Source organism: Colletotrichum spaethianum (assembly GCF_022836535.1).
Source record: "Colletotrichum spaethianum MAFF 239500 DNA, contig22, whole genome shotgun sequence".
Taxonomy (NCBI): domain Eukaryota; kingdom Fungi; phylum Ascomycota; class Sordariomycetes; order Glomerellales; family Glomerellaceae; genus Colletotrichum; species Colletotrichum spaethianum.
In genome coordinates, this window is record NW_026054792.1 from 564,979 (window position 1) to 589,539 (window position 24,561).

The following is a 24,561-nucleotide window of genomic DNA, read 5'->3' on the forward strand; positions in this document are numbered from 1 at the left end:
CCCGGAAATCCTGAAATCCCGATGCCTCTGCTTCGAGAAATCCGGGTTCTTTGTGTATGCAAACAAGGAAAACAGTGGAGCAGAGGCCGAAAGAAGCATGAAAATCAAGGCACAAAAGGCGTTCAGACCCTTGTTCGCCGGGATGGCCACTCTGGTGTTCCGTTACGCAGGGCGGCTGAGAGTGTTGGTCAGCGGTCACACCTGCAAACAAAAGATGTGAAACCTAAGCTGTGCTTGACTCAGGAGCTATCGCGACCGAATTTGCAACAAAGCTGGAAATTGGGATGATGAGTCGGTTGTTCTGTGAGACTTAAAGTCTGACTTGCGGGATGCAAAACATTGTTGTCGTCATTTTTCGTTTCCTGGCAAACCCTAACGGTCGGATATCATTCTTGGGTGCTAAGAACCATGAATCGTTAATATAGACACAAAATTGGCACCGACTCGGGGACCACTTACAAGATCCGGTTTGGTCCATGGACCCCCTTGCTGGGTTTCTAGGGGAAAAAGATTTCTGATCAGCCTGGAAAAGTTGGACAGGTTGACCCCCGCAACCCCCGCCTTCAGGGTCCTACACACCATAACGGGAGTTGTACCATTTCCTACTTCAGACAGAGGGGCATGTTTTTCCCCCGATTCAAGTGCATGTCCCCCCTGCGCAAGTGCCGTCCATCTCAAGGCACGCGGGACCAAGTTTTTGATCACCAACTTGGCTCTAGCAGCCGAGGCGGGGACGGTTTGTTATGGATAATTTTCTTCTGAAAACTGTTATCCCCGATATGCGCTTTGATGCAGCGGCCAAGCCCAGTTTGTCTGCCTCTTCTTTGCCGGCTTCGAACGATGTCTGCCAGCTGGAGTGCAACATCAGTGTTCCTTGTTTGTTGTGTCGGGCGAGCATGACATTGCGTCGATGGATACCATCTCCACAAATGTGCACGACATTTGCCGTTCCCACATGATAAAGGCTGTGCGGTATGCTCGGGGCGGGGTCATCGATAACTCGAAAAATTTGTGGAGAACGTGTGAGGGACTATAGGAGATGTAACTTACACGCCCTCTTTTTGCATAGCAGGAAAAAGTCGAGCGACCCCTTTCTAACGGGCGACTGCAGCCTCTGTACCCTTTGGTTTCTGGTGAAATTCAACGTGCCCAGGTGGTACAGTTACACTGTTTCTTAGATACTACTGATGCTGTCATTTAACGAGGCCTTCGTACCTGCACGAGTGAAGAGAGGAGTGGGTGTCTCCCTCCAGACACACACAGTCGCGTCGCACCCCCTTTCGATCTACAATCTGCATTCGTGCTTCAACCCATCAACTCGAAGGAAACGACAGCGCTCTCGGATGACATTAGCCGCCGCGGAAGCAGCCTGCCACATGGTTAGGAAGGGTACCACTACCACCATGTGGTGTTGCGGAACGACGGCTTCAGAGGGTTCCGTCACGGTACCAATTGTGCTTTCATGCCCAGACATCACACTAAGGTTGTACCCTGTAGAACACTTCCGAGGCCTTCGGCGTATTTTCTGATAGCGAAATGGTCTGCGAGAACAATAGTGAAGCTGACAAACCCGATATGTGGTGTACCGTAGTGGACTACGATCGTGTCAGGAGGCTTGATCAGTGAAGTATATCGCTTAACTAGGGCGGGCCATAGGGAAGAACAGATCACTGCTCAGCCTTGAGAGCTCAAGGCTGAAGTCTGTCTAACCGACACTTAGTTCCACAAGTACAACCATGTAATGTTTGTTGACGCAGTTGACTGTCTTATCCATGACAACAAAATCGACGTTTGTTACGCCTCAAGAAGGGACTATTGTGCAGTCCTTAATACCACTGCCACCTCTCAAGTTAATGATCGGCAAGCGCCGTTTGTGAGAGACGCTGGCAGTGACACATAGACTCCTGTTATGCCGGTAACTGATGGCGACGGGCAGGATTTCAAGATCCACGAACGGCCACTCAAAGTAGCCATGAGTCAATAATAGATCGTTCGGGTCCGTCGAGGTGACCTTTTTCGTATCAGTGGGCTCGCGACGGATCCTATGGATTGTCCAAGTACTATCCGTTGTGGTGTTGTTTGTCAAACATTATATCTTTCTCCCTGCAGCCTCCGCGGCTTTTTCATGCTGCTCGGTAAATGAAAGCGGACAACCATAGAAAGGGTAGACAGGAATCGACCATTCTCAGAAGGTTGACTATCGTCCAGCTACTCGTTCATGTATCTTATGGTTGCATAGTTCAAAGCGGCTAATTCTTGGTCATCCAATACGACAGTGAAAGATTGTGGCTCGTCGCTACTACAGGTTAGCTGATACTCAAATACGCCCACCGTGGTGGCCAACGGCCAGGAGCAACTGTACAGGGCTTACGGAGATATTTAGTGGCTGCATACTAGCTAGTATATTAAGCGTGCTACTGATCCTGGGAGAGTCGTGCCCTGATCCAGTCTTCGGACACACGCCGGGCTTCGAGGACGGTCGAAATTGTAATCATGTCATCAGAATCATTGCTCTTGGTGCCCCAGCGCCCAAACCAGAGTTGTCGAGGAGTCTTCTCCCGCGACCAAGGCCTCCTAGCTTTGCTCTATAAACACGCGATGCTGGAAACTGCGGCTTGACTGCTTAGTGTCCTGAGCATTGAATTTTCAAGGTTTGCAGAATTACTCATCGTGTAGGGTCAATGCAGAGCAATGCGGAGGGAAAACGTCACAACCAGTCATGTGAATGTTGAGCTCGGGAAAACGCCTTGGGAGCCGAAGACTTCGGTTTAATTAGTCGCAAATCACACTTCGGTCTATTCTAGGTTATAAAACCAAGAGTGCAATCTTTGTTAACTTTCAAATGAGCCTAATGACTGAAGCTAAAGTGAATCGACAAATGAAAAAAGGTTGTAACGGTATGCCAACTGAAAATCGAGTTCAAGTCCGTGCCGTTTTTGTCTCAGGATCAATTAGTCCAGGGCTGAGATGGGCAAAATGAAAACTACCAGATGCCTCTCGTTGTAGAGAATCAGAAACCTAAGAAAGTCTAAGCTGTAATGGCTTCCCGCTAAGGTGAAGGTTCTTGGCGTCTTGTAAGTAGCAAGGAATGTTGCAGAAATCCTCCCACACGCCGGATGCGCCGAACTAAACCTAGCTATCGGTGATGTAATAAAAAGGTACGATTCTGGAGTTGCTTGGACACCTTTAACGGAACCAGCTACACCCTGAGGTATCACATACAGGTTTAGTGTGTGACTTGATATCGAGGGACCCGTTTTCCGACGGTTTCTATTGTGGTGATGACCATATCATGGGCTGCTCTCTTGAAATCATTGGAGCTTATGTTGTTGCTTAACAGACTAGGTAGCCCAGCCAACCCACCAGCTACATTCAACGGCTTTAAACAACACCCACTTCTGAATACCCGAATAGGCCACTAATGCCTGTAGCCAGTGGTTAACAGGTTATGCATCCAACGACTGTACCCCACTGGATAAAGTCGATTGACCAGAAATGGAAGGCAAAAATGGTGGCAGAAATAGCTGCCTGTTACACGGTCAATGGCCTGGGGTGCTACGTTCCTGCATGGTCTATTTATCCTGAACCGAAAAAATCTTCTCATCTGCACGTCAGGCTCAACCCGCCCCAATGATGTCGTCGCGCTTCGTCGACCGAATTTCTCCCCGCAAAGCCAATGCGGAGGATTGTAGTTCGCCGTGTTTTTTCTAAAGCAATCTATCGATTTGTATGAATGTTTTGTCTTATATATCTTCTGGTCGATCCACAGGTGCCTTCGCCGGAAGAGAAGTTGTCTGCCGAAGCCTGTCATAGAGACGTCCGTATTCGAATAGTGCGCAATCCAATATGAGAGCTACTTGGCTCATTGATCTTGGTGCTGTCACGTCCGTGATTGCGCAAGAAGATCCGGAATGAAGACGGCAGAGCTACCCTAACTGTGAAAATGGACCCCTCTCCGACAACAAGGTGTGTGACCGCACGTTGTCTCCGCCTGAGCGTGCTGCGGCTCTTGTAAAGGTCATGACGACAGAGGAGAAGCTCTAGAACCTGGTCAGGTATGTGGGCAAGAGCCTCCAGAGTCGTTCTTTTGAGAAGAATTAAGCAACAAGAACTGACATCTCACAAAGCAAGGCGCTAGGAGCTCCTCATATCAGCTTGCCTGCATACAACTGGTGGAGTGAAGCACTTCACGGTGTAGCTTATGCTCCTGGAACGTATTTCCCTGAAGGCAATGCGGAGTTCAATTCTTCCACCTCCTACCCTATGCCTCTTCTGATGGCACCAGCGTTCGACGATGAGCTCATTGAAGAGATCGGCACTGCCATTGGCATTGAGTCTTGAGCCTGGGGCAATGCTGGTTGGGCCGGACTCGACTACTGGACGCCCAACGTCAACCCTTTCAAGGACCCACGTTGGGGCCGCGGGTCCGAGACGCCTGGTGAAGATGTGCTGCGGGTTAAACGCTACGCCGAATACATGACCCGAGGCCTCGATGGACCTGTCCCTGAGGAGCAGCAACGCATTATCTCGACTTGTAAGCACTACGCCGGGAACGACTTTGAGGACTGGAACGGCACCAGCCGGCATAACTTCAACGCCAAGATCACGATGCAAGACCTTGCCGAGTACTATTTGATGCCTTTCCAGCAGTGTGCTCGAGACTCCAAGGTCGGCTCCATCATGCGTGCATATAACGCCGTCAATGTTGTGCCTTCCTGTGCCAACACGTACCTTCTCCAGACCATTCTACGCGAGCATTAGAAGTAGACGGAACACAACAACTACATTACGAGCGACTGCGAGGCTGTGCTCGATGTGTCCGCGAACCACCATTATGCGCCCATCAATGCCGCTGGTACTGCTCTCTGTTTTGAGGCCGGCATGGACACGAGCTGCGAATACAGTGGCTCCTCAGATATCCCAGGGGCCTGGTCACAGGGCCTACTCAAGGAAGAGACTGTTGACAGAGCGCTTCTTCGACTGTACGAGGGCCTTGTTCGGGCCGGCTATTTCGATGGCGACGAGGCGATTTACGCTTCTCTAGATTGGAAGGATGTCAACTCCCCAGAAGCTCAAAGTCTCGCGCTTCAGGCTGCCGTTGAGGGGATTGTCCTACTCAAAAACAATGGTACCCTGTCCCTGGACCTCAAACCCTCTCACAAGGTGGCCATGATCGGCTTCTAGGCCGATGCCCCTGAGAAGCTGGAAGGCGGCTACAGCGGGAGAGCCGCTCACCTACATTCCCCGGCGTACGCTGCCCGGCAGCTTGGCCTGGATGTTGCGGTGGCAACAGGCCCTGTTCTTCAGACGGATGCTGCGAACGACAACTGGACCGCCAGTGCCTTGGAAACTGCCAAGGGAGCGGACTATATGTTTTACTTTGGCGGCTTGGATACCTCTGCCGCAGGGGAAACACTCGATAGGACGAACCTCGACTGGCCAGAAGCGCAGTTGAGTCTCATCAAGAAGTTGAGCAAGCTCGGAAAACCGCTTGTGGTCAGTCTGCTCGGTGATCAGCTGGACTACACGCCTCTATTGGAGTTTGACGAGGTCAGCTCCATCTTATGGGCCAATTGGCCTGGTCAGGAGGCGGACCCAAAACGCTTAATGGGCTTATCATACCACCTGTAAGTACGTCCAGGATACTTGCACGTCGGCCTCAAGTGCATGTTGGTCATCGGTATTAGGTTCGTGTAGCTTGATGGGTACTGAGTAACTGGCAGACGGCCAGCCGGGCTCTTCTCTCCAGTGATGAGCTGCATGATAGCAACCACTACACGAGTTTCAAGGCAGAAGTGGAGAGTTTCCCTGAGACGCTGAAGATCTCGCATCTGATGGCCGAGTGCAAGAATGAGTTTCCTGACACATGCCTGGCCCCATCCTTGCCGGTTAGCATCACCAACACTGAGGACCGAGCCTCTGACTATGTGGCTCTCGCTTACCTGTCAGGCGAGTATGGCCCGAAACCGTATCCCATCAAGACCCTTTCGGCCTACAAGCGCCTGCGCGACATCGCGCCTGGGAAGACCGCGACGGTTGACCTTCAATGGACACTCGGCGATATTGTTCGCCATGACGATGAGGGCAACACTGTGCTCTATCCGGGCGAATACGCCATCACGATTGACGAGCCGACCCTGACAACGGCCACGTTTACGCTTGAGGGCGAGGAAGCCGTGCTCGACAAGTGGCCGGCTCCGCCTAGCTAGGTCCTCGGGGCGACTCATAAGTTTATACGTGTAGTGTCGGTGCAGCCAGAGGCGGAGTCTGAATTAAACGCAGAAAACTACACATGGCCAATTCTAGGCTTGTAGTTGAACAACAAACTGTTCAATGGACATCACGCCGGTTGATGGACCGTTGTCCTGTTGAAACTTCCCCAGCGTGCATTTGCCCTCAAACGTACTGGTTGTCCTAAAACTGTGTTTCCAATGATGGTTCACGCTGATGCTATGAGAAATCTACCAGACGAAAAGAAGACATCTTAACGATGCTAGAGAAGGACCTTGGTGGTATGCTTGATGACGGGAACTCTAGGACGATTCAACCCATTGATCAGCCTTGAACCAATAGTCGAAGGAGCATTCTGTTACCTTTGTCCAACCACAGATGCTTACGGCCACCACATTGAGGCCAAACCTGATGCTCTGACAATCCCCGAGGCAGACCGATGTCCAAGACGCGTGCCTGGCGGAGGCAACCACAGGGACGGCTTTAGCGCATCGACGCTAGTAGGGGCACCCGCCTTTTAAAGCGGCTGTGAATGGCCCGAGGCGTTAGGCGATTGACTGGCCGGCCCTGCAGCGATGGTCCGCGCGCTGGTCCGTGCCATCTGCCGGCAGCAGTGACGTTGGATCCATTGTCACTTCTTCAACTCACCACTCATCCTTTCGCGGCCTAACCACCCATGGAATTCGACAACGAACCTCACAGCGGCCAGAAGAAGTAATACCGTCCAATCCGATCTTAGTTACCGTCATTTTCAAAAACCAATGATGTCGACGTCCTACCAATAGGCCTCAACCAGCTGTCACCACAGTGGCTGAAAGCCGGCTACGCTTCCCGGTCGCCATGGCGTGGCTCTGTGGTCGCTTTTGACTCACCGGCATCCGGGGCTGAGTCCTGCGTATACAATGGTTTGGGCCAGCCACTAGGACTTTCCGCCTCGGCCGCCTCACGGGTCGCGGACCAATGTGTCCTGAACGATGGAGACGGGCGCGGCCGTCGTCGCTTTGGTAGCGCACCACCAAGGCTACAGCTTTGGCGCATCGAGCAGGCATCTGCATATTAATTGACATCGTCTCATCCCTCGTTTACGGATACTCTCGTACTCAATTCAACCCCTCTTTCTCCTCATCTTCCATAGGCTCGACACCAAACTTACACTCGATTTGCAGTAATATTGAAGACTCGACTGCCGCAATGCACATCAGCGAGGCGTTTGATAGAGAGGCGCTCTCGGAGAAAGCCTGGCAGTTGCGCTGCAAACTGCTTCCTCGCAAGGAAGATGCCGGTCGGCCCATCGAAGACATTGAAGGAAGCCTTTCCGATGAAGACCCCAAAAAACAGCCAGCCAAGAACTCGACATTTGGTGTCGATGCCACTGTCAAGACCCTCTATGAGGGCAAGAACAGCTGCAACGGTATCTACGACTGGGTCGACTTCCCTCCCAAACAGATGAGCAAGAAAGTGGCAGAGAGCCAGGACCGTCCCGCCATCAAGGTCTACAAGATCAAGGATATCGAGAAGCCCATCATCGGGGGCCGCTTCTCCTTGACCTACCACCAAATCAGCATCCAGAACCCGACGCTCGTCGCTGCCCTGGAACCAATTCTTAAGAAGGAGGATTTCCACATCGACCCCAACGACACGGCGACCTTTGAGGCTCCCTTCCGCCCGTTGTTCTTCTGCTACGACGAAATCTTGGAGCTGTACAAGACGACCGACGACAGCTCGCTCAAAGGCTATCTGCAACTCCTGGTGCGGACTCTGGATGACATGCTCGGCGAGACGCGCGAAAAGAAACGGAAGTTACAAGCTAGCGGGCTGATCAACTTCAAGATGGCGTGGACCTACCTCCCGAGAGGCTCCATCATCTACAGCAATGCCTGCAACACGGAGATGCTGTGCAAGGTCGAGGACACGGCGTACGAAAGGGTTGACAACGTTTTGGTTCTTAGCATCAACTGCAAGATCCTCACATTCAATGGCGAGAGTTTTGTCTGGGACGACCACAAGCTCCAGATCCCAAGGTTTTCCGGAAACAAGCCCATTCGCGACCTCGACCACTACCCCCTGCAGTTCCACGAGAACAAAGAGGATATCCTGCAGCGAACGCTCGCCAGAGGTAAGAGGGTTCTGGATCTCCAGGGATTGACGTACTGCACCTACAATGGCATTGCGGTTAGTAAGAAGAGCAAGTACAACGTGGAGGGCAGGATTCTCATCGATGTTGTTGGTTACAACAAGTACGAACGGACTCAGGGGAAGAGGGAACAGGACGACGCTAATACGCGTCGAAACCGCGTCAACCAAAATCAACACAACCTTCGGTGCAACGAGGTTGCCGATGATGCGGAAGACTCTGAGCCTAAAAAGGCCGACGCCCACATCGACAAGCATCTCGGCGCAAAGGAGCAACGGAAGAACAAGGAGGATATGCTTGACCGGGAGGATGACCTGGTGTTTATGTCTCCCTTGATTGAAGGGTTCGCCTTGAAGAACAAAGTCTGGTGTATGTTGTCTCGCCTCACCCTATTAGCATTGGTGTTCCTTCTGACATAAGCAGTGGCATTTTACGTGGAAGACATTGAGCCAATTGTATGGAACGACAAGGCCTACGATCATTTGGTCTACGACGAGCAGCAGAAGGATCTCGTCTTGTCGTTTGTCGAGAACCACGGACTCGCTAACAAGAATGCAATGGAAGATGTCATCGTGGGCAAGGGACAGGGTCTCATCATCCTGCTCAGCGGCCCACCCGGCACCGGCAAAACCCTCACCGCAGAGGCCGTCGCTGACCGGACTCATCGTCCGTTGTTCTACCTGCAAGCCGAGGACCTAGGCATTAATCCCTCGACTCTGGGCGAGAAAGTCAAGCGGGTGTTCGAGATGGCTACTGAATGGAACGCCGTCATCCTGCTCGACGAGGCCGACGTGTTCATGGCTGAGCGGAACCCCAATGACATTGCGCGTAACGAGCTGGTGTCCATCTTCCTGCGCGAGCTGGAGTACTTCAGAGGCATCATCTTCCTGACAACGAATCTGTACAACACCATCGACACGGCGTTCCGGAGCAGAGTGAGTCTGCACCTGTTGTTCAAGGCGTTGAGCCCCGATGCGCGCGAGCTCATCTGGCGCAAGTTCTTGGGTAGACTCCCGCAAATCGGGCCAGTCGGAACCACGGCAGGCGAGGTCGGTCTGCTTTCGGACGAAGATATGAAGGAGCTGGGGCAATGGCAGTTGAATGGTCGCGAGATCAAGACGGCCGTCAAGATGGTCTCCAAGTGGTGCGATCACAAGAACTACGAGATGAACCTGGCAAGGTTGGAGAACGGCATCAGGGTGACGAGTCCCCATGCCTCCAAGCATAAGCATGCGGAGGATGATGACGATCTCTACAACTGACGCTTCAAGTTAGTATCTGGGATCTGTGTACATAATTAATCGACCGAGTGCTTCTTTGTTGGCATGCACTATTAACAAACACATCCCAGTATCATCAAGGATGGGATGAAGTGTCATGGGTCACACGTGTGCCTTTACCTCAACGGGCAGGCGATGAGAAGCAGCCCGGGCCTCCGAACAGGGCCCCACTAACGATTTGCGTGTTGGCGGGTTAGCGTCCTTGCCTAGCGCATAACTCACCCTGAGTGCGAGTCGCACCTGCCCCGACGTCGCCCCCCCGGAAAGCCTTAACGCATCGAACCGTCCCACGGATGCGTCTCCCTTCTCATACCCCCAACGACTTTCCCTCCGCTTCCCCAGATCTTCGACTTGCCATTGGGAATCTTGGCAGTATCAAAGGAGGGAACTCAGAGACATGGACGTCGACTCGGAACCCGAGCGCAGAGGCAGCACCAGCACCGGTACCAGCACCCGCAACACACGCAAGCCGACGAGTCCGCCCGCCGGCGCGCCCACGCCCGCGGCGACGAGACGCTTCCGCTCGGCTTCTCAAGCCGAGGCGGCTCGCACCTCCAACGCATGCCAGATTTGCCGGGACAAGAAGGTGAAATGCTCAGGCCAACGGCCCTGCAAGTACTGTTCCAAGCGGGGGCTCGACTGCACCTTTTCCGCCTCCGAGAAGCGGAAGCTCTACTCCATCTCGTACGTCGTCCTCCGTCTGATATTGCTCTAGATCAACCTGAGCCCAGTTCGTCAACTTGATGGCTGAGGGTATACCCACTTGTCGTAGGCAGATCCGTGAGCTCGAGGACAAGGTGGCCTTCTATGAGCGCCAGGGCCACGAGAGGTCGGCTCTAGGCGCGGCGTCCTCCCCGGCGCCGACATCGCCCATGTGGAGGGTGCCCACGGGCGGGCAGAACCCAGATGCAGACGCGGCTCACAATGACATGAACGTCGCGCAAGTTGGCACCGGCCTTGGCGGCAGCGTCGCCACCCCCTCGGTTTCTTCTGGCCTGGGCCAACCTCGGACAGTCATGTCTCAGCCAGCCTTCTCCCCCACGCTCGAGAGGGTGCGAACTGGGGAAGCCGTGCCCACGTCTACGACGTCGCCTGTGCGGACCGGCAGGGGTGAGTGGGCCTTCTCATGTACTCTCGCCAACGACTGTGTGCGCGTCGGATGCTAACGCCGGTGGGGAGGAAGTAGCCATTGCCCCGGAGTCGGCTCTGTCCTCGAGCGAGACCTTTGGCTCTGAGATCAAGACGCTGCTTGTGTCCCGCTCGAACCCCGGGTCTACCGTCAGCCCGTCAGCCAGCGCCGTGACCCCGGTCCCCCACATCGACCGGCGCGGGCTGGAGGCCATCGGGCCGTGGCCGACCGAGGAGGAGGCCCACGCCATGCTCGACGTCGTCATCTTCAACGTCGGCATATCCCAGCAGCTCTTTGATGTCCGCGCCTTCTCGGACAATCTCTCCGTGCTGTACCACGAGTCCAATGCGGAGGTCAGGCTGCCGGAGATCTGGATCGTGGAAGCGTTGCTGGTCTTTGCTGTCGGTCGACTTCTGCAGGGCAAGGATGATGAAAACGGCGATCTTCCCGGCACAAATTACTTTCGAGAGGCGGTAAAACGGACACCTCTGCTGAGTGACCTGCGCAAGCACGGTATTATAGGGGTTGAGGTCATGGCTTTGACGGCTCTGTACCTTCAGATAACGGACCGCAAAGATGATGCGTACCTGCATGTAAGTCGACCCTGGCTGGGTCTAATCGACGAAGTACTGACGGCCCTGATCAAGTCGAACACTGCGTTACGGCTAGCTATCAGCCATGGCATGCATCGTTTCAACAGCAGTCAGCATCTTCGACGGTCCGAGAACGTCCACAGAAATAGGCTTTGGTGGTCTATCTACATGCAAGAAAGGTAGCAACCATGATCTGTCATTCATCATGGAATCATCACGACTGACAAATCCAAGGAGGTTATGTGCGGCTGGAGGTTACCCCATGTCTATTGAGGACTACGCAACCACTACCAAGCCGCCATACGAGGTTCTCGGGTTCCCGTCTGCCACGGCGTTGGGCGTCAACGTCGAAGCGGCTAGGATCACCGGCAAGATCACCACGAGTATGTAATAACGGATACTTGTTTTGAGCCGAAATACATGCTGACAGAACGGTAGCTATATACTCGCAGAAAGACGGTCCAGAAGCCTTGTTCATCAACAACGTCCAAGACATCTTACATTCGCTGTACGAAGTTGAAAAGACCATGCCGGCCGAGTACTCGATGGAAATCAAGCCATCCGGCCTGACCGTGGCCGGGCGCCCGTTTATGGAAGCACCAACCACGACATCGAGGACCAGCTCCAGTTTGTATACCTCTGTGTACTCAGTGTGTTCCTCTTTCCATGCCCTTTCGATGGCAGCTTACTGACCTACCTCAGGCGGTGATTCATACTGTTCGACCTATTCTGTTGTACATGGCTCGCAACAGCCGAGACCCCGAGCGAGAAGGTTCCCGGAACGAAGTGAGCCCGGCACTGGTTCGTCTCGCAGAGATCTGCGTTGAGGCCGCCAGTAAGAGTCTCGTCATCTTGCAGGAACTTCGGAAAAAGGAGATTCTTGGTACGTCTGAGACTCAAGGCCTTTCGAACGTCAATGTTAATCGTCTGATGTGAGCAGCAAAAAATGCCTTCTTGGACCTTGACGCAACCTTTTCCGTGGGGTTCGTCTTCGTCCTGGTCGAGGCGATCAACCCAGGAAAAGGCCTCGGTTTTAAGGGCATCGACGGGTCCAGGGCTATCCTCCGGTACCTCGTCACCCTGGGTAACCGAGCCGCGGGGAACCGCCTCGCCGAGCTCGACCAGATGTGTACGCATCTTGCGCTGCCAATCCATCAGTCAGCCGGTCAAACCCCGCAAGAGTCATTCATGGACCTTTTGACGCAGACATTTTCTTTTTCGAGCGGTTACGGGAACGTCGATTCGGGTCCTGAACGGGCATCAGCTGGCGTCGAAAACGTAGGCTCGGGCGTCGAAGGGGATAATAACCGGCAGGGAGATGCAGGCGCGGCGGCGGAAGCCTGCAGCGACGTTGGCCAGCACGACTTCGGCTTCAGCGGCGCCGACTTGGCAAGCATACCTCTCGAGGGCGAAAACAGCCTCTACTGGGTTTACCACACCCCGGGGTTTTTGTTTACTGGCGTCGAGCAGACCGACTGGGAGTCATTGGAAAATCAGATACCGTGGGGCAGCCAGCATTGAGCGTCGTCATCTGTTGTCCTCGGAGACTATAACCGTAGATGGAAAGGGTTTCTGATGCCGGAGATCCGAGACTTTGGCGCGTCTTGCAACAGTGAGGAAAGGAGGAGGAAGACTGACTAGTAACCCGGAGAATAGACTGGGCTGGTCTTGGGCCACCTGGACAATTCTGGTGCCGCTTCTGGATTCCAGCTTTGGAAGATGGCTGATCAGTCGAAGGTTTGCTGCGACCCTCGGATATGGCTGCCGAAGGGGAAGACGTAGCTCAGGGTCCAGCTTCGGGTTCCGCACGCGACACTCTATTCCCCCACGACCACCACGAACGCATCCCAAAGTAGTGCCGGTTAGCCCTTGGTCACGTCTTGGCACAGCGGCTGTCTCCTTCCCCGTCTTTGCGGAGAGCCTGGGGCAACCCCCGCAATCCGTAAACTCCACGACGAGCCGGTGCTTCCCCAGGGGGTAGTCAACCCCAGATGGAGGAGGTTGTTGAGTGAAAGGAATCAAGGAGCAGGGCAACCCGGCCATATAAAACATTGATGTCCCCAGCACCCAACAAAGTAGAAACTGCCATCTCTTTATGACCAAGGTTTCTTCCACTGCCAGCCAGTACGGTACCCGGTCAAACTCAACCTTGTTCGCAGAATTGAATAGATTGTTCGCTCCCGTCCTGACCCAGCACTAATTGCCGTTCCCTGGGTCGCCAACATATACCTCTCTCTGCAACTTCGGTCGACCTCGCAGCACCACGCCGGTACCATGTCGACCAAGAGAGAAGAGTCTCCCGCGGCTCTGGCCGAGGAGCTCGAGATGACCAAGAAGCAAGACGAGGAGCACGTGGCCTTTGAGCAAATCAGTCCAGAGGAGGAGGCCGCCCTTGTGCGCAAGTTAGATAGAGTCTTGATGCCGCTCATGTCCTTTGTCTACTTTTTCCAGTGTAAGATGCCCATCGTTGCATCTTGTTCACATTCACGCTGACCGCGTCTCCAACAGACCTCGACAAACAATCCATCAACTACGCCTCCGTCTTCGGCCTCCGCAAGGACCTGCGCCTGACCGGCCAGGACTTCTCGTGGGTCATCTCGCTCTTCTACTTTGGCCAGCTGTGCTCCGAGTACCCCGCCGCGTACCTCATGGGCCGCCTCCCCATCACCCTCTTTGTCGGCGTCACCATCATCGTCTGGGGCGGCGTCGAGATGTGCCTCGGCGCGACCCACGACTTCAGGGGCCTCGCGGCCGCCCGCTTCTTCCTCGGCTTCGCCGAAGGCGCCGTCTCCCCGGCCTTCATCATCATCACCTCCAACTGGTACCGCCGCCGCGAACACCCGATCCGCGTGGCGACCTGGGTCTCCATGTCGGGCGTCTCGCAGATCCTCGGCGCGCTCATGATGTACGGCATTGGAGGCGCGGCGCAGATGGCCCTGGAGAAGTGGCGCGTCATGTTCCTGATCAGCGGCGGGCTGACCTCGGCCTGCGGCATCGCTTTCTGCCTGCTCATGCCAAGGGACACCACGACGGCGTGGTTCCTCAACGAGAGGGAGCGCGAGGTCGCCACCAGGCGCCTGGCGCTGGACCGCGGGACCCGCGACAGGGCCGAGTTCAACACCAAGCAGATGTACGAGGCGCTGAAGCAGCCAATGACGTGGATGTATTTTATGATGGCGCTCTGCATCACCCTCACCACGCCTATTCTCAAGGTAAGCGCCTGGCGTGCCCCGACTGTGTAAAGTAACCGTTTAACAATCGGCGTTCTAGTTCTCCTCCCTCGTCATCAACGGCTTCGGCTACTCCCCCTTCAAGACAATGCTGGTCGGCCTCCCCGGCGGCGCCATCAGCTTCGCGACCATCTGGGCCAGCGCGCTGATCCCGCGCTTTGTCCCGGGCACGCGCGTCTACACGTCGATCGGGCTCTCTCTTGTGCCGCTCCTCGGCTCCGCCATGCTCCTCGCTCTCCCCGTGAAAGGATCCGAGTGGGGCATCGTGGCGAGCACGTGGCTCGCGGCGTGCTGCAGCTCCCTACTCAGCTCGTCGGCGTCCATGATGGCGTCTAACGTTAAGGGCAATACCAAAAAGTCTGTTGTCAGCGCTGGCTTCTTTATCGTGTACTGCGTCGGGTGCATCGTCTCGCCGCAGGCTTGGACGGAGAGCGACGCGCCAAGGTACACCAAGGGGTGCATCCTCAGCATCGCGAGCTGGGTCGCCTTGATTATCACGTATGCTGTCTACGGGTTCACGCTCAAGAGGGAGAATGCCACGAGGGACAGGCTCGCGGCGGAGGGCCACTACGAGTACGACGTCGGTGGGCATGATGGCGGCGCGCAGGCCGTGCAGATGGGGGTTGCGGTTGATTCGGACTTGACGGATGTGCAGGACAAGGCTTTCAGGTACAACTTGTGATTTAGAGGCTACAAATTAGAGATTGCCTCCCTTTTATGCCTGATATCGTTGATTTTTATTTAGATGCCACATGCCATATAAGCTGCATACCCAGTAATATCCCTTTGATGATATGTCCTGGCCTTTGGCTTGATCACAGTTCCGTCGAGGAAACCCGACTTCCCCTGTGGTAGACTCTGTCAGAGTTTGTTGATCAGACGATTACTTGCACCCTTCCAATAGAGGCTTTACAGAGCAAAACCTTCACGAGGCAATGTTACTTGCGCCCCGTCGGGCAGGTTCCGACTTGACAAACTTGAGGATCGTTGTTTGGGAGCATCGGACGGCGTTGGGACGGGCCGGATTGCCATGTCAAAGGTGCATGACCAAAGACGACAGCCACAAGGGGGTTTTCCAAGTGCACCAACTGCCCTCGGATCTCATAGCCGACACCCCAAGTTGGCTTAATGCAGAAAATCCCATGCACCGACACCCGAGTCAGGCCTAATCAGTTTATGAAATGTGACACAGTCGTGCAGCTGTTGTCTGGGCCTTGTTAACGCAAGGAAAGTTGGCTCTACTGCGACTTGTTCAACTTTGACAGCGTCTTCTTGCGTTGCTTGATCATGTAGGTATACATGGTGTACGATCCTTTGGCGGGGTTCAGTTGTCAGCTTCGAAGAGCGCAAATGTTTAGGACAACGAGGCTGAGTTATGATACACACCTGGAATGTAGAGGCACAAGCAGAAATAAAAGATGGGAGGAAGCACGGCGCTGACGCGGCTGGCGGGTTCGATGGCGAGGTACAGCAGCCAGAATTCGGAGGCGATGCCGGTGGGGTAGAGGGGGTAGAACATGGTATATCTACCATCATCAGCTTCTTGTTCCAGTGTCCGGGCGGCCTTTGTGTCTTTGAACGTACCGCAGCCAGACGAGGGCGTCAGATGCCTTGCCGTGGAGGTTCAGGGCCAGGTAGGCATAGCGAATTGTATCAGCGGTAGCCCACGACAGCAGCAGCGCGACGTAGGCACCGGAGGACGCCGTGCTCTCGGGGAAGCTGTAGCAGACCATCCAGACAATGATGGTGCGGGCGACGACCTGCAGGGCGGTTGTGCCGACTGGGGATTTGACGAGGCCTGGTCCAAGTCAGTAATGTCTCAGTTGACCTCACCACGTCTAGCTTGGGATGGGCTATGCGTCGTGTGTGAAGCAAGAATGAGACCAAGTGAGGGAGACGACTCACCGACGGCGGAGTGCACGACTTCAATCAGAGTGAGCGTCTGCACCCATCGCGACCGGGCCTCGGCCGCTTCGTATACGGCGAGCTGGCCTCCCGACGCGGCGGTCGTCGCGACAGTGATGAAGATGGCGGCCCATAGAGATGCGAAGAGGGCGTTGTATAGCGTCAGGTACGCCACTCTTGCGCCGCCACTCTCTACGTTTTGAACCTTGCTAGCCATTGCGTCTTGAAGGCTTCTTTAACTACTCTGCTGATCGGGGGCTCTGGATAACCTCAACTCTGCAGTGTCGCATTCAAAAAGAGCTCGGGCCACATTGTGACTTTTCTCTTTTCTTGGAGAAATTTGAGAATCCCCTGTCTTGGCACCGTCTCCAAGCCGAGGCATGCTGACTAACAGCCCAAGTCGCCAAACCCCAAATGAAGGAATCAAACTCCACTATGGACAATTGCAATCACCCATCGATGCCAAACCAGGAACAACAGGGACCCGCCCCTTGGATGCTGAGAAGTCAGAGCGAGTTGGCGGGAAGAAGCCGTCTGGCCGGGAAGGGGACTGAGAGAAGCCGAAAACCCCTGCCCGATGTCTGTCATGACGCGGTACGTATCTCCCGGGGGCCTGGGCGCTGTCACGATGCGGCCCCAATTGGCCAATGACGGTGCAGCCTTTGACAAGCTGGGGTCCACTCGGACAGAGCTCGTCCGCGGCACGGGGACGGAGCCTTTCCGATTTCTTCCCAGGTTTCTCAGGAGCGTTACCGTGCTACACCGAGTCTGCCGCCGCTTTTAGACGGTGGGAGGCCGCTTGGGATGTCACGATGCCACGGGCGTGATCCGGCAACGGGAATGGGCGTTGGATCAGAGTCAATTGTGTTATACCTAGCATCTTGGATCAAACCATAGAAGTTGTTTCATCAATCGCAGGGCTACAGGTTGCTAGTTTGGGTACGTCGCATATCTTCAAGGTTCATCTTAGCCTGTTCTCCTTAGAGATTGGCCAGAGGTCACGATATCTTAGACCCAGAGAGTTTGGAGAGATGGGTTCTTTCATAACAAGTCAGTCAAGCATTTCTCGGAAACCATTCGGCGAATTATTCAAGGATGGGAGTAGCCAAATCATATACATCCTCAGACGCCTAAAATGAAAGCACTCATAACAATGTCAATTACATGGCTGTTCCATCGCATCATATGGAATAATAATGCCATGCTTAGCAATACCAACAACCATCATCTAATGAGCTGGCGAACAACACGTCCATCACTCGTAGAAACAGCCACTAAGCAATCCAATCAGGGGCACGGGAAAGGCCATTGAATGGCAGCAGAACGTGCACATCAGGGGGGTCCAGTAAGCTAAAGCAGCGGCTAATTCTGTCACGCAGCCAGGAAGCTCCAACTTCAATTTTCCCTCGACATTTCCCGCGTCCCTTTCTAGTTTCTCGCCCCAAAATTAGAGTCAAGACTCGTTCAACACCACGAAACACCACCACTGCCGACCGACAAGTCCAGTCGTTTGTTCTGTTCAACACCTCTCTTCCCTCCTCACACTCACTCCCTCATAGTCGCAAAAATGATGCGCCCCCAGCTCCAAACCGTCGGCCGTATGGCCAAGCCCACGACCAGACTCGCATCTGCCGCCCGATCTCACATCACCAACGCCGCCTCAAAAGCGTCGACCCGGTCCCTCGTCACCGCGACGCGGAACACGGCCACGAGATCCGCCTCTAGCGCATTCCCCGCCCTCGCCTCCTCCCAGTACCGATCCTTCAGCACGACACGCATCCAGCATGGCGAGGTCATCATCACCGTCCCCCAAATGGCCGAGTCCATCACCGAAGGCACCGTTGCCTCCCTCGGCAAGCAGGTCGGCGACCGCGTTGAGGCCGACGAGGAAGTCGCCAGCATCGAGACGGACAAGATTGACGTTGCAGTGAACGCCCCCGAAGAAGGAACCATTGTCGAGCTCTTCGTCGCTGAGGGCGACACCGTCGAGGTCGGCCAGAAGCTCGCGCGCATGGAGACCGGCGGCGCACCCGCCGAGACGAAGAAGGAGGCCAAGCCCGAAAAGACGGAAGAGAAGAAGCCCGAGCCCGAGAGCAAGCCCGAGCCTACCGCCGCCCCGGCGCAGGAGCAGAAGAAGGAGCCCGAGGCCCCCAAGCAGGAGAGCAAGCCCGCGCCGGCCCCCAAGCCCGCCGCTCCTCAACAGAAGCCCGCCGAGCAGCCCCAGGTGCCTTTCGGCTCGACCGGTGCCTTCTCCCGTGGCGAGCGCATTGAGAAGCTCTCGCGCATGCGCAAGACCATTGCTACCAAGCTCAAGCAGTCCCAGAACATGACGGCGTCGCTGACGACCATCAACGAGGTCGACATGTCCGCCCTCATGGCGTGGCGCGCAAAGAACAAGGAGGACGTCATGAAGCGCCACGGCGTCAGGCTCGGATACATGGGCGCCTTCACCAAGGCGACCTGCCTCGCGGCCCAGCAGGTGCCCCAGCTCAACGCCTCCATCGACACCGAGAAGGAGATCATCACCTACCGTGACTACGTCGACATCAGCATCGCCGTCTCCGCGCCCAAGGGCCTGATCACCCCCGTCCTGCGCAACGTCGACAGCCTGGACATCATTGGCATCGAGCGCGGTGTCGCCGAGCTAGCTGCCAAGGTGAGTCCCACCCCTTCAAACCTAACCCTGAATTGGCGCAGTTGAGCAACTATGCTAACAATCCACCAGGCCCGCGACAGCAAGCTCTCCATGGCCGACCTCGAGGGCGGCAACTTCTCCATCAGTAACCCCGGCATCTTCGGCTCGCTCTTCGGCACCCCCGTCATCAACTACCCCCAGGCCGCCGTCTTCAACATGAACGGCATCAAGGAGCGCCCCGTCGTCGTCGACGGCAAGCTCGAGATCCGCCCCATGATGTACATCACCGTCACCTACGACCACCGCCTCATCGACGGTCGCGAGGCCGTCACCTTCCTGAACATTGTCAAGAGCTACATTGAGGACCCCGCCAGACTTTTGCTGGCTTAATTTCTACACGTCGAAACACATTCATGCATAGAGGAATAGAGAAAGAGAGAGTGCGCGCGCGCTAGGCTGCGCAGAGAGACACTCGCAAGGTCGATGCGGAAAGTGCAGTAGCAATAACCAAGGATCTGTATTTTACTTTGTAAATGGGCGGGACCAGGCTGATGGCATCGCCTTGCGGGCATTGGGGGCGTAAACTGCAGCATCTTAGATGGATTTCGGTCGTAGATAATGGAGAGTTCAGCGGTCAGGATCTCCCTCTTTCCCAGTGATAACACGGTTTACAAGCATTGCTTGTCACATCTAGACGAGCTCAGGTTTTCGTAAACGAGTGCATATCCTCGCACGCATCAATATGAAGGCATCTCATGCGCTGCGTTGGTACGGACCACAGACCCACCCCATCCAAGCCACGCGGGGTTATTGAGGCGGCGGACTGAGGGTGGCGCTTCCCCGCCATCCAGCAAGTCAAGTCTCAACTAAGCAAGTCACTGCGACGCCTCATTGTCGTAGAAAGTAGCTAGACGCGTCCTAGTCGCCATTCCGGAGGTAAGTCCCGGGAGGGTGGTTGGCTTGGAACGGCAGGCGGGGCACGACCCCAAGTTCGGCTTCGACATCCGAGGGTCACCTTCTACTCTTCATAGAGGCTGGCCAAGCAGCTTCTGGGCAACCATCTCTCACTCCGTTGCTTTGTTTGGAACACCCAGTTGTGTGTGTGCTGTAGAGACCGAGCTTGCAAGAATGGTATTTTCAAATGGAGAGATTACCGGCAGCTCTATCATTTGCCACGCAAGTAGCCGATCTCGGGTTCGCGTCAGTCTCGCCGACAGACCAAAGCCCAGTCGGCTCAGAAGCATTGGTTATGCCAAGAGAGATGCTCCCCGCATGTATATCGCAAAGAGGAGTCTCTCTAAGCTTTTGATAGCTCTACTGCTTTTCTGTAGACCTCCTAAAGCGATGGTGAAGACTTCGACGTTTCTCCCCCCCTGAGCTAAATCTTTCTTTCAGCATCTCTCCTTTACAAATCCATCAATTGTCCACGTGCATAGGCTTGATACCCCCAGTTCGCGATAGGTTAATCGTGAGTGCGACAAACCTTCAGGATGCTCCGTTCTCTGTCCACAGCCTCCCGAGGCGTCATCAAGAAGACAGGTCTCGTGTCGTGGACTCCGACGTTGACCTGCTGTGTAAAACACGCCAATGTCAGAACATCGTTTTCAATAACGCAACGAGCCTCCTTCACCAATGGAGCTCGCACTCTGTCACCACAGAAGGGCAGGTCATACGCCACGACCGCAGAGGCAGTTGATCTTCACGCACCTCCGGTAAGATCGCCAATAGCACAAATATTCACGAGCCTCACCACTAATATGGAACGTCTAGAGCCCGATAGACTCCTTCCTCCAAGGCGGTTCGGCGAATTATGTCGACGAGATGTACGCCGCATGGAAGACCAACCCCGCCAACGTTCATGTTTCGTGGCACACATACTTCCGCAAAATGGAAGACCCCTCTGTACACTCGACACGAGCGTTCCAACCACCGCCAGGCCTACTGCCAGAGCGACACACACCAGCGCTGACACACACTGCCACGGCCGCGTCAAGTGACGGTGTAAACTACCTCAAGGCACAGAATATAGTTCGAGCGTTCCAGCAGCACGGTCACACCGCCGCCAAGATCAATCCCTTGGGCGACCTTGGTAACGCGACGGTGAAGCCGCATGCTGATATCCCCAGCGCGTCGAACTTAAGCAAGTACGGATTCTCTGCCGCGGACTTGGATCGAGAGATCCCCCTAGGCCCGGAACTTCTACCTCACCTTGCCCAGAGTCATGAGAGTATGAAGCTGCGCGACATCATCGCGGCTTGCGAGGACATCTACTGTGGCCCTTTGGGCATCGAGTACCATCACATCTCCGACGCCGCCAAACGCGATTGGATCCGCGACCGCATCGAAGCCTACAATAACTCCGTTACATCCTCGGAGGAGAAGAAGCGCATCCTCGACACCCTGATTTGGGCGACCAGTCTCGAGCGTTTTCTTGCGGCAAAGTTCCCCAACGAAAAGCGCTTCGGTCTCGACGGTGCTGAGGGGCTGGCCCCTGGGCTGGCCGCTCTCATTGATCGCTGTTCAGAGGTCCACGGCGTACGGGATATCGTCATGGGAAGCTGCCACCGAGGCAGGATGAACCTCATGAGCACCGTCTACGGCAAGGACTTTGAGACGCTGTTCCGCCAGTTTGCGGGCACCGATAAGTTCGACACCGAGGGTGGTCAGACGGGAGACGTCAAGTACCATTTCGGCATGGACGGGCAGAGGACGACGGCAGGGGGCAAGACGATCGGCATTTCCATGCTTCCCAACCCGTCCCATCTTGAGGCTGTGGACCCGGTCGCCCAGGGCAAGGCCAAGGCTGTGCAGCACATCAACAATGACGTCGACCAGTCCAAGGTCATGTTCATGGCCCTTCATGGTGACGCCGCATTCTCCGGCCAGGGCCCCGTGTACGAGACGCTCAATCTCTCGGGCCTCAAGGGCTACGAGGTCGGCGGTACCGTCAGGATCATGGTCAATAACCAAATCGGCTTCACCACCGACTCACCCGACTCCCGATCGACACCCTACTGCACAGACCTGGCAAAGTACATCGAGGCGCCCATCATTCATGTCAACGCCGACGATCCGGAGGCTGTTGTGTACGCCAGTAAGCTCGCGGCGGACTGGCGCGCCGAGTTCCGGTCCGACATAGTCGTGGACGTGAACTGCTACCGCCGCTTTGGACACAACGAGATCGACCAGGCGAGCTTCACGCAGCCTGAGATGTACAAGAAGATTGCGGAGAAGAAGGCCCTGCTGGAATCCTACATCGAGAAGCTGGTTGGTGAGGGCACCATGTCTGCCGAGGTTGTTGAGCAGCAAAAGGCGTGGGTTTGGGAACAGCTCGAAGAGAAGCTGGCCAGGAGCAAACAGCCCGCGGAACAGAGTGAAGATACAGCGCCACATAACACTATCGAACCAACGACGTCAACATCCGTTGAAGAGTCTACTCTCGCAACGGCGGCGCAGGCAATCACTAGCGTCCCGGAGGGCTTCAACCTCCACCGCAACCTCCAACGTATCCTTGCCGCCAAGAAGCAGGCCTTCGATGCCGGCGTCCTCGACTGGTCTACTGCCGAAGCGCTTGCCTTCGGCTCCCTGGTCATGGAGGGCAAACCTGTTCGCATCAGTGGCCAGGACGTTGAGCGCGGCACCTTCTCCCAGCGCCACTCGGTCTTTCACGACCAGGACACTCACGCCGAATACACGCCCTTGAACCACCTGCAGGATTCGCAGGCGGCATATACTGCCGTCAACTCCCCTCTCAGCGAGTTCGGCGTGCTGGGTTTCGATTACGGATACTCGCTTGCTGCGAAGGACGCATTGGTGATGTGGGAAGCGCAGTTTGGAGATTTTGTGAACAATGCGCAGGTCATCATTGACCAGTTTATTACATCCGGCGAGGCAAAGTGGCTTCTCAAGTCCGCGCTTGTCATGTCCTTGCCGCATGGGTACGATGGACAGGGCCCAGAGCACTCATCTGCGAGGTTGGGACGGTTCTTGGAGCTAGGGAGCGAAGACCCAAGAAGCTGGCCTGCTGACCTAGATGCGGCGAAGAGGGAGTGTAACGTGCGCGTTGTCTGTATGACGACACCGGCGAACCTGTTCCACGCTTTGAGGAGACAGGTTTACTCGCCGGAGAAGAAGCGTAAGCCACTCCTGCCACTTTTATCATGATGGCCCTGCTAACATATCCAGCCCTCATCATCTTCTTCTCTAAGTCCCTTCTCCGTCATCCTCTCGCTCGCTCCTCGGTTCAAGACCTAACTGGTACCTCAACCTTCCAGCCCGTCCTCGCCGATCCGGAACACGGCGCCTCCATTCTCCCCAGAGACGAGATCAAGCGCGTGATCCTTTGCAGCGGACAGGTTTACGCCGCGCTGCACAAGCACCGCGAGGCCAAAGGTATTAGAGACGTCGCCATCACGCGCATTGAGGAGCTACATCCGTTCCCCTGGGCAGAAGTCAAGGAGAACCTCGAGTTGTACCCCGGCGCTCAGACGGTTGTATGGGCGCAGGAAGAGCCGTACAACGGCGGCGCGTGGCAGTACATGCGCGATCGGCTGGAAACGGTGGCCAGAGAATCGGCAGTGTTGGGAGGTAAGAGGATCGTGTATGCCGGACGTGGGACGGGGGCTGCGGCTGCGACGGGGTCGAAGAAACTTCACCAGCAAGAGGAGCAGAAGCTGCTCGAAGACGCATTCGGTATTTGATGCATAACATAAAGTTATAATCTACTGCGATAAGTGGACTACCCAATTTAGTTATGTTTAGCCAAAAATCGGCAGAAATCTCGCCGGATCTGTTTACAAGACAATAATCTTTTTCCTGCTCTGTGTGATATGTCAAGAGACTTACATAGTGCAATTTCTGTTTCTTCCTGTCTTCTACATCAATCATTTTTTTACTTTTTTCCATTCCTTTGCACTCTCTGCAGGTTGCTGTGGCAATAAACATGAGTAGAATAGGGGCAAAGGGGGCAAAAAAATTCCCATTAGCTCAACTGTTTCGACTTCAGATGAGAGGTAATGGCGGGCTACAACAGGCACGAAAGCGGTTAGAGGGCATGCCCAGATTCACCTTAATACTGATAAAGAAGGGGTGGTCGGAAGAATCTTTGGTAACTTAGGCACAAGCCAATTCAAGGCATTTCCAGGGCCGTTTGAAGCATGGTGCGAAAGGTCTAGACTTACGGGACCTAAGACCTCGTGGCAGCGGGCCGAACCATGACATCGATGAGGTTGACAGCATCCAATAAGACAACGCTTCGATGTCAATTTGCGGGGTCCTCCCCAATATGTCTGAATTCGGCATCCATATCGGATGTTCAGCTGAACGTTTGTGTCAAATCTAAGCTTGCTTTGGCTAGCTTACCCAATCCCCAGTCATCCTAGGGTGGTTGTGAGATATTCAGCCAGCCATCAATGTGAATTCACG

General features: G+C 55.0%; 8 protein-coding genes across 8 annotated transcripts; 7 read left to right on the forward strand and 1 right to left on the reverse strand.

Annotated features, from left to right (window-relative positions):
- Positions 1-4,351: 4,351 nt before the first annotated feature.
- On the forward strand, positions 4,352-6,209 carry ColSpa_08377 (putative exocyst complex component sec8; the record flags this gene model as incomplete). The annotated part of the gene is made up of 5 exons (XM_049274589.1): positions 4,352-4,357; positions 4,405-4,707; positions 4,768-5,163; positions 5,185-5,627; positions 5,750-6,209. 5 exons carry the CDS (start codon positions 4,352-4,354, stop codon positions 6,207-6,209), a joined length of 1,608 nt encoding a protein of 535 aa, XP_049130546.1.
- Positions 6,210-7,422: 1,213 nt separating this feature from the next.
- ColSpa_08378 (vacuolar protein sorting-associated protein 41) lies at positions 7,423-9,627 on the forward strand (the record flags this gene model as incomplete). Its single annotated transcript, XM_049274590.1, has 2 exons — positions 7,423-8,734; positions 8,789-9,627. The coding sequence occupies 2 exons, from the start codon at positions 7,423-7,425 to the stop codon at positions 9,625-9,627; spliced, it is 2,151 nt and encodes a 716-aa protein (XP_049130547.1).
- Positions 9,628-10,042: 415 nt separating this feature from the next.
- ColSpa_08379 (proline utilization trans-activator) lies at positions 10,043-11,550 on the forward strand (the record flags this gene model as incomplete). Its single annotated transcript, XM_049274591.1, has 3 exons — positions 10,043-10,329; positions 10,418-10,755; positions 10,832-11,550. The coding sequence occupies 3 exons, from the start codon at positions 10,043-10,045 to the stop codon at positions 11,548-11,550; spliced, it is 1,344 nt and encodes a 447-aa protein (XP_049130548.1).
- A 79-nt stretch (positions 11,551-11,629) lies between these two features.
- On the forward strand, positions 11,630-12,888 carry ColSpa_08380 (uncharacterized protein; the record flags this gene model as incomplete). The annotated part of the gene is made up of 4 exons (XM_049274592.1): positions 11,630-11,750; positions 11,806-12,017; positions 12,070-12,250; positions 12,308-12,888. 4 exons carry the CDS (start codon positions 11,630-11,632, stop codon positions 12,886-12,888), a joined length of 1,095 nt encoding a protein of 364 aa, XP_049130549.1.
- Positions 12,889-13,641: 753 nt separating this feature from the next.
- Positions 13,642-15,279, forward strand: ColSpa_08381 (putative transporter; the record flags this gene model as incomplete). The annotated part of the gene is made up of 3 exons (XM_049274593.1): positions 13,642-13,819; positions 13,876-14,579; positions 14,638-15,279. The coding sequence occupies 3 exons, from the start codon at positions 13,642-13,644 to the stop codon at positions 15,277-15,279; spliced, it is 1,524 nt and encodes a 507-aa protein (XP_049130550.1).
- A 672-nt stretch (positions 15,280-15,951) lies between these two features.
- Positions 15,952-16,719, reverse strand: ColSpa_08382 (putative voltage-gated potassium channel subunit beta; the record flags this gene model as incomplete). The annotated part of the gene is made up of 3 exons (XM_049274594.1): positions 15,952-16,123; positions 16,182-16,395; positions 16,503-16,719. 3 exons carry the CDS (start codon positions 16,717-16,719, stop codon positions 15,952-15,954), a joined length of 603 nt encoding a protein of 200 aa, XP_049130551.1.
- Positions 16,720-18,069: 1,350 nt separating this feature from the next.
- On the forward strand, positions 18,070-19,527 carry ColSpa_08383 (dihydrolipoyllysine-residue succinyltransferase component of 2-oxoglutarate dehydrogenase complex, mitochondrial; the record flags this gene model as incomplete). Its single annotated transcript, XM_049274595.1, has 2 exons — positions 18,070-19,158; positions 19,228-19,527. 2 exons carry the CDS (start codon positions 18,070-18,072, stop codon positions 19,525-19,527), a joined length of 1,389 nt encoding a protein of 462 aa, XP_049130552.1.
- Positions 19,528-20,958: 1,431 nt separating this feature from the next.
- Positions 20,959-23,837, forward strand: ColSpa_08384 (2-oxoglutarate dehydrogenase, mitochondrial; the record flags this gene model as incomplete). Its single annotated transcript, XM_049274596.1, has 2 exons — positions 20,959-23,272; positions 23,323-23,837. 2 exons carry the CDS (start codon positions 20,959-20,961, stop codon positions 23,835-23,837), a joined length of 2,829 nt encoding a protein of 942 aa, XP_049130553.1.
- Between the last annotated feature and the right edge of the window lie 724 nt (positions 23,838-24,561).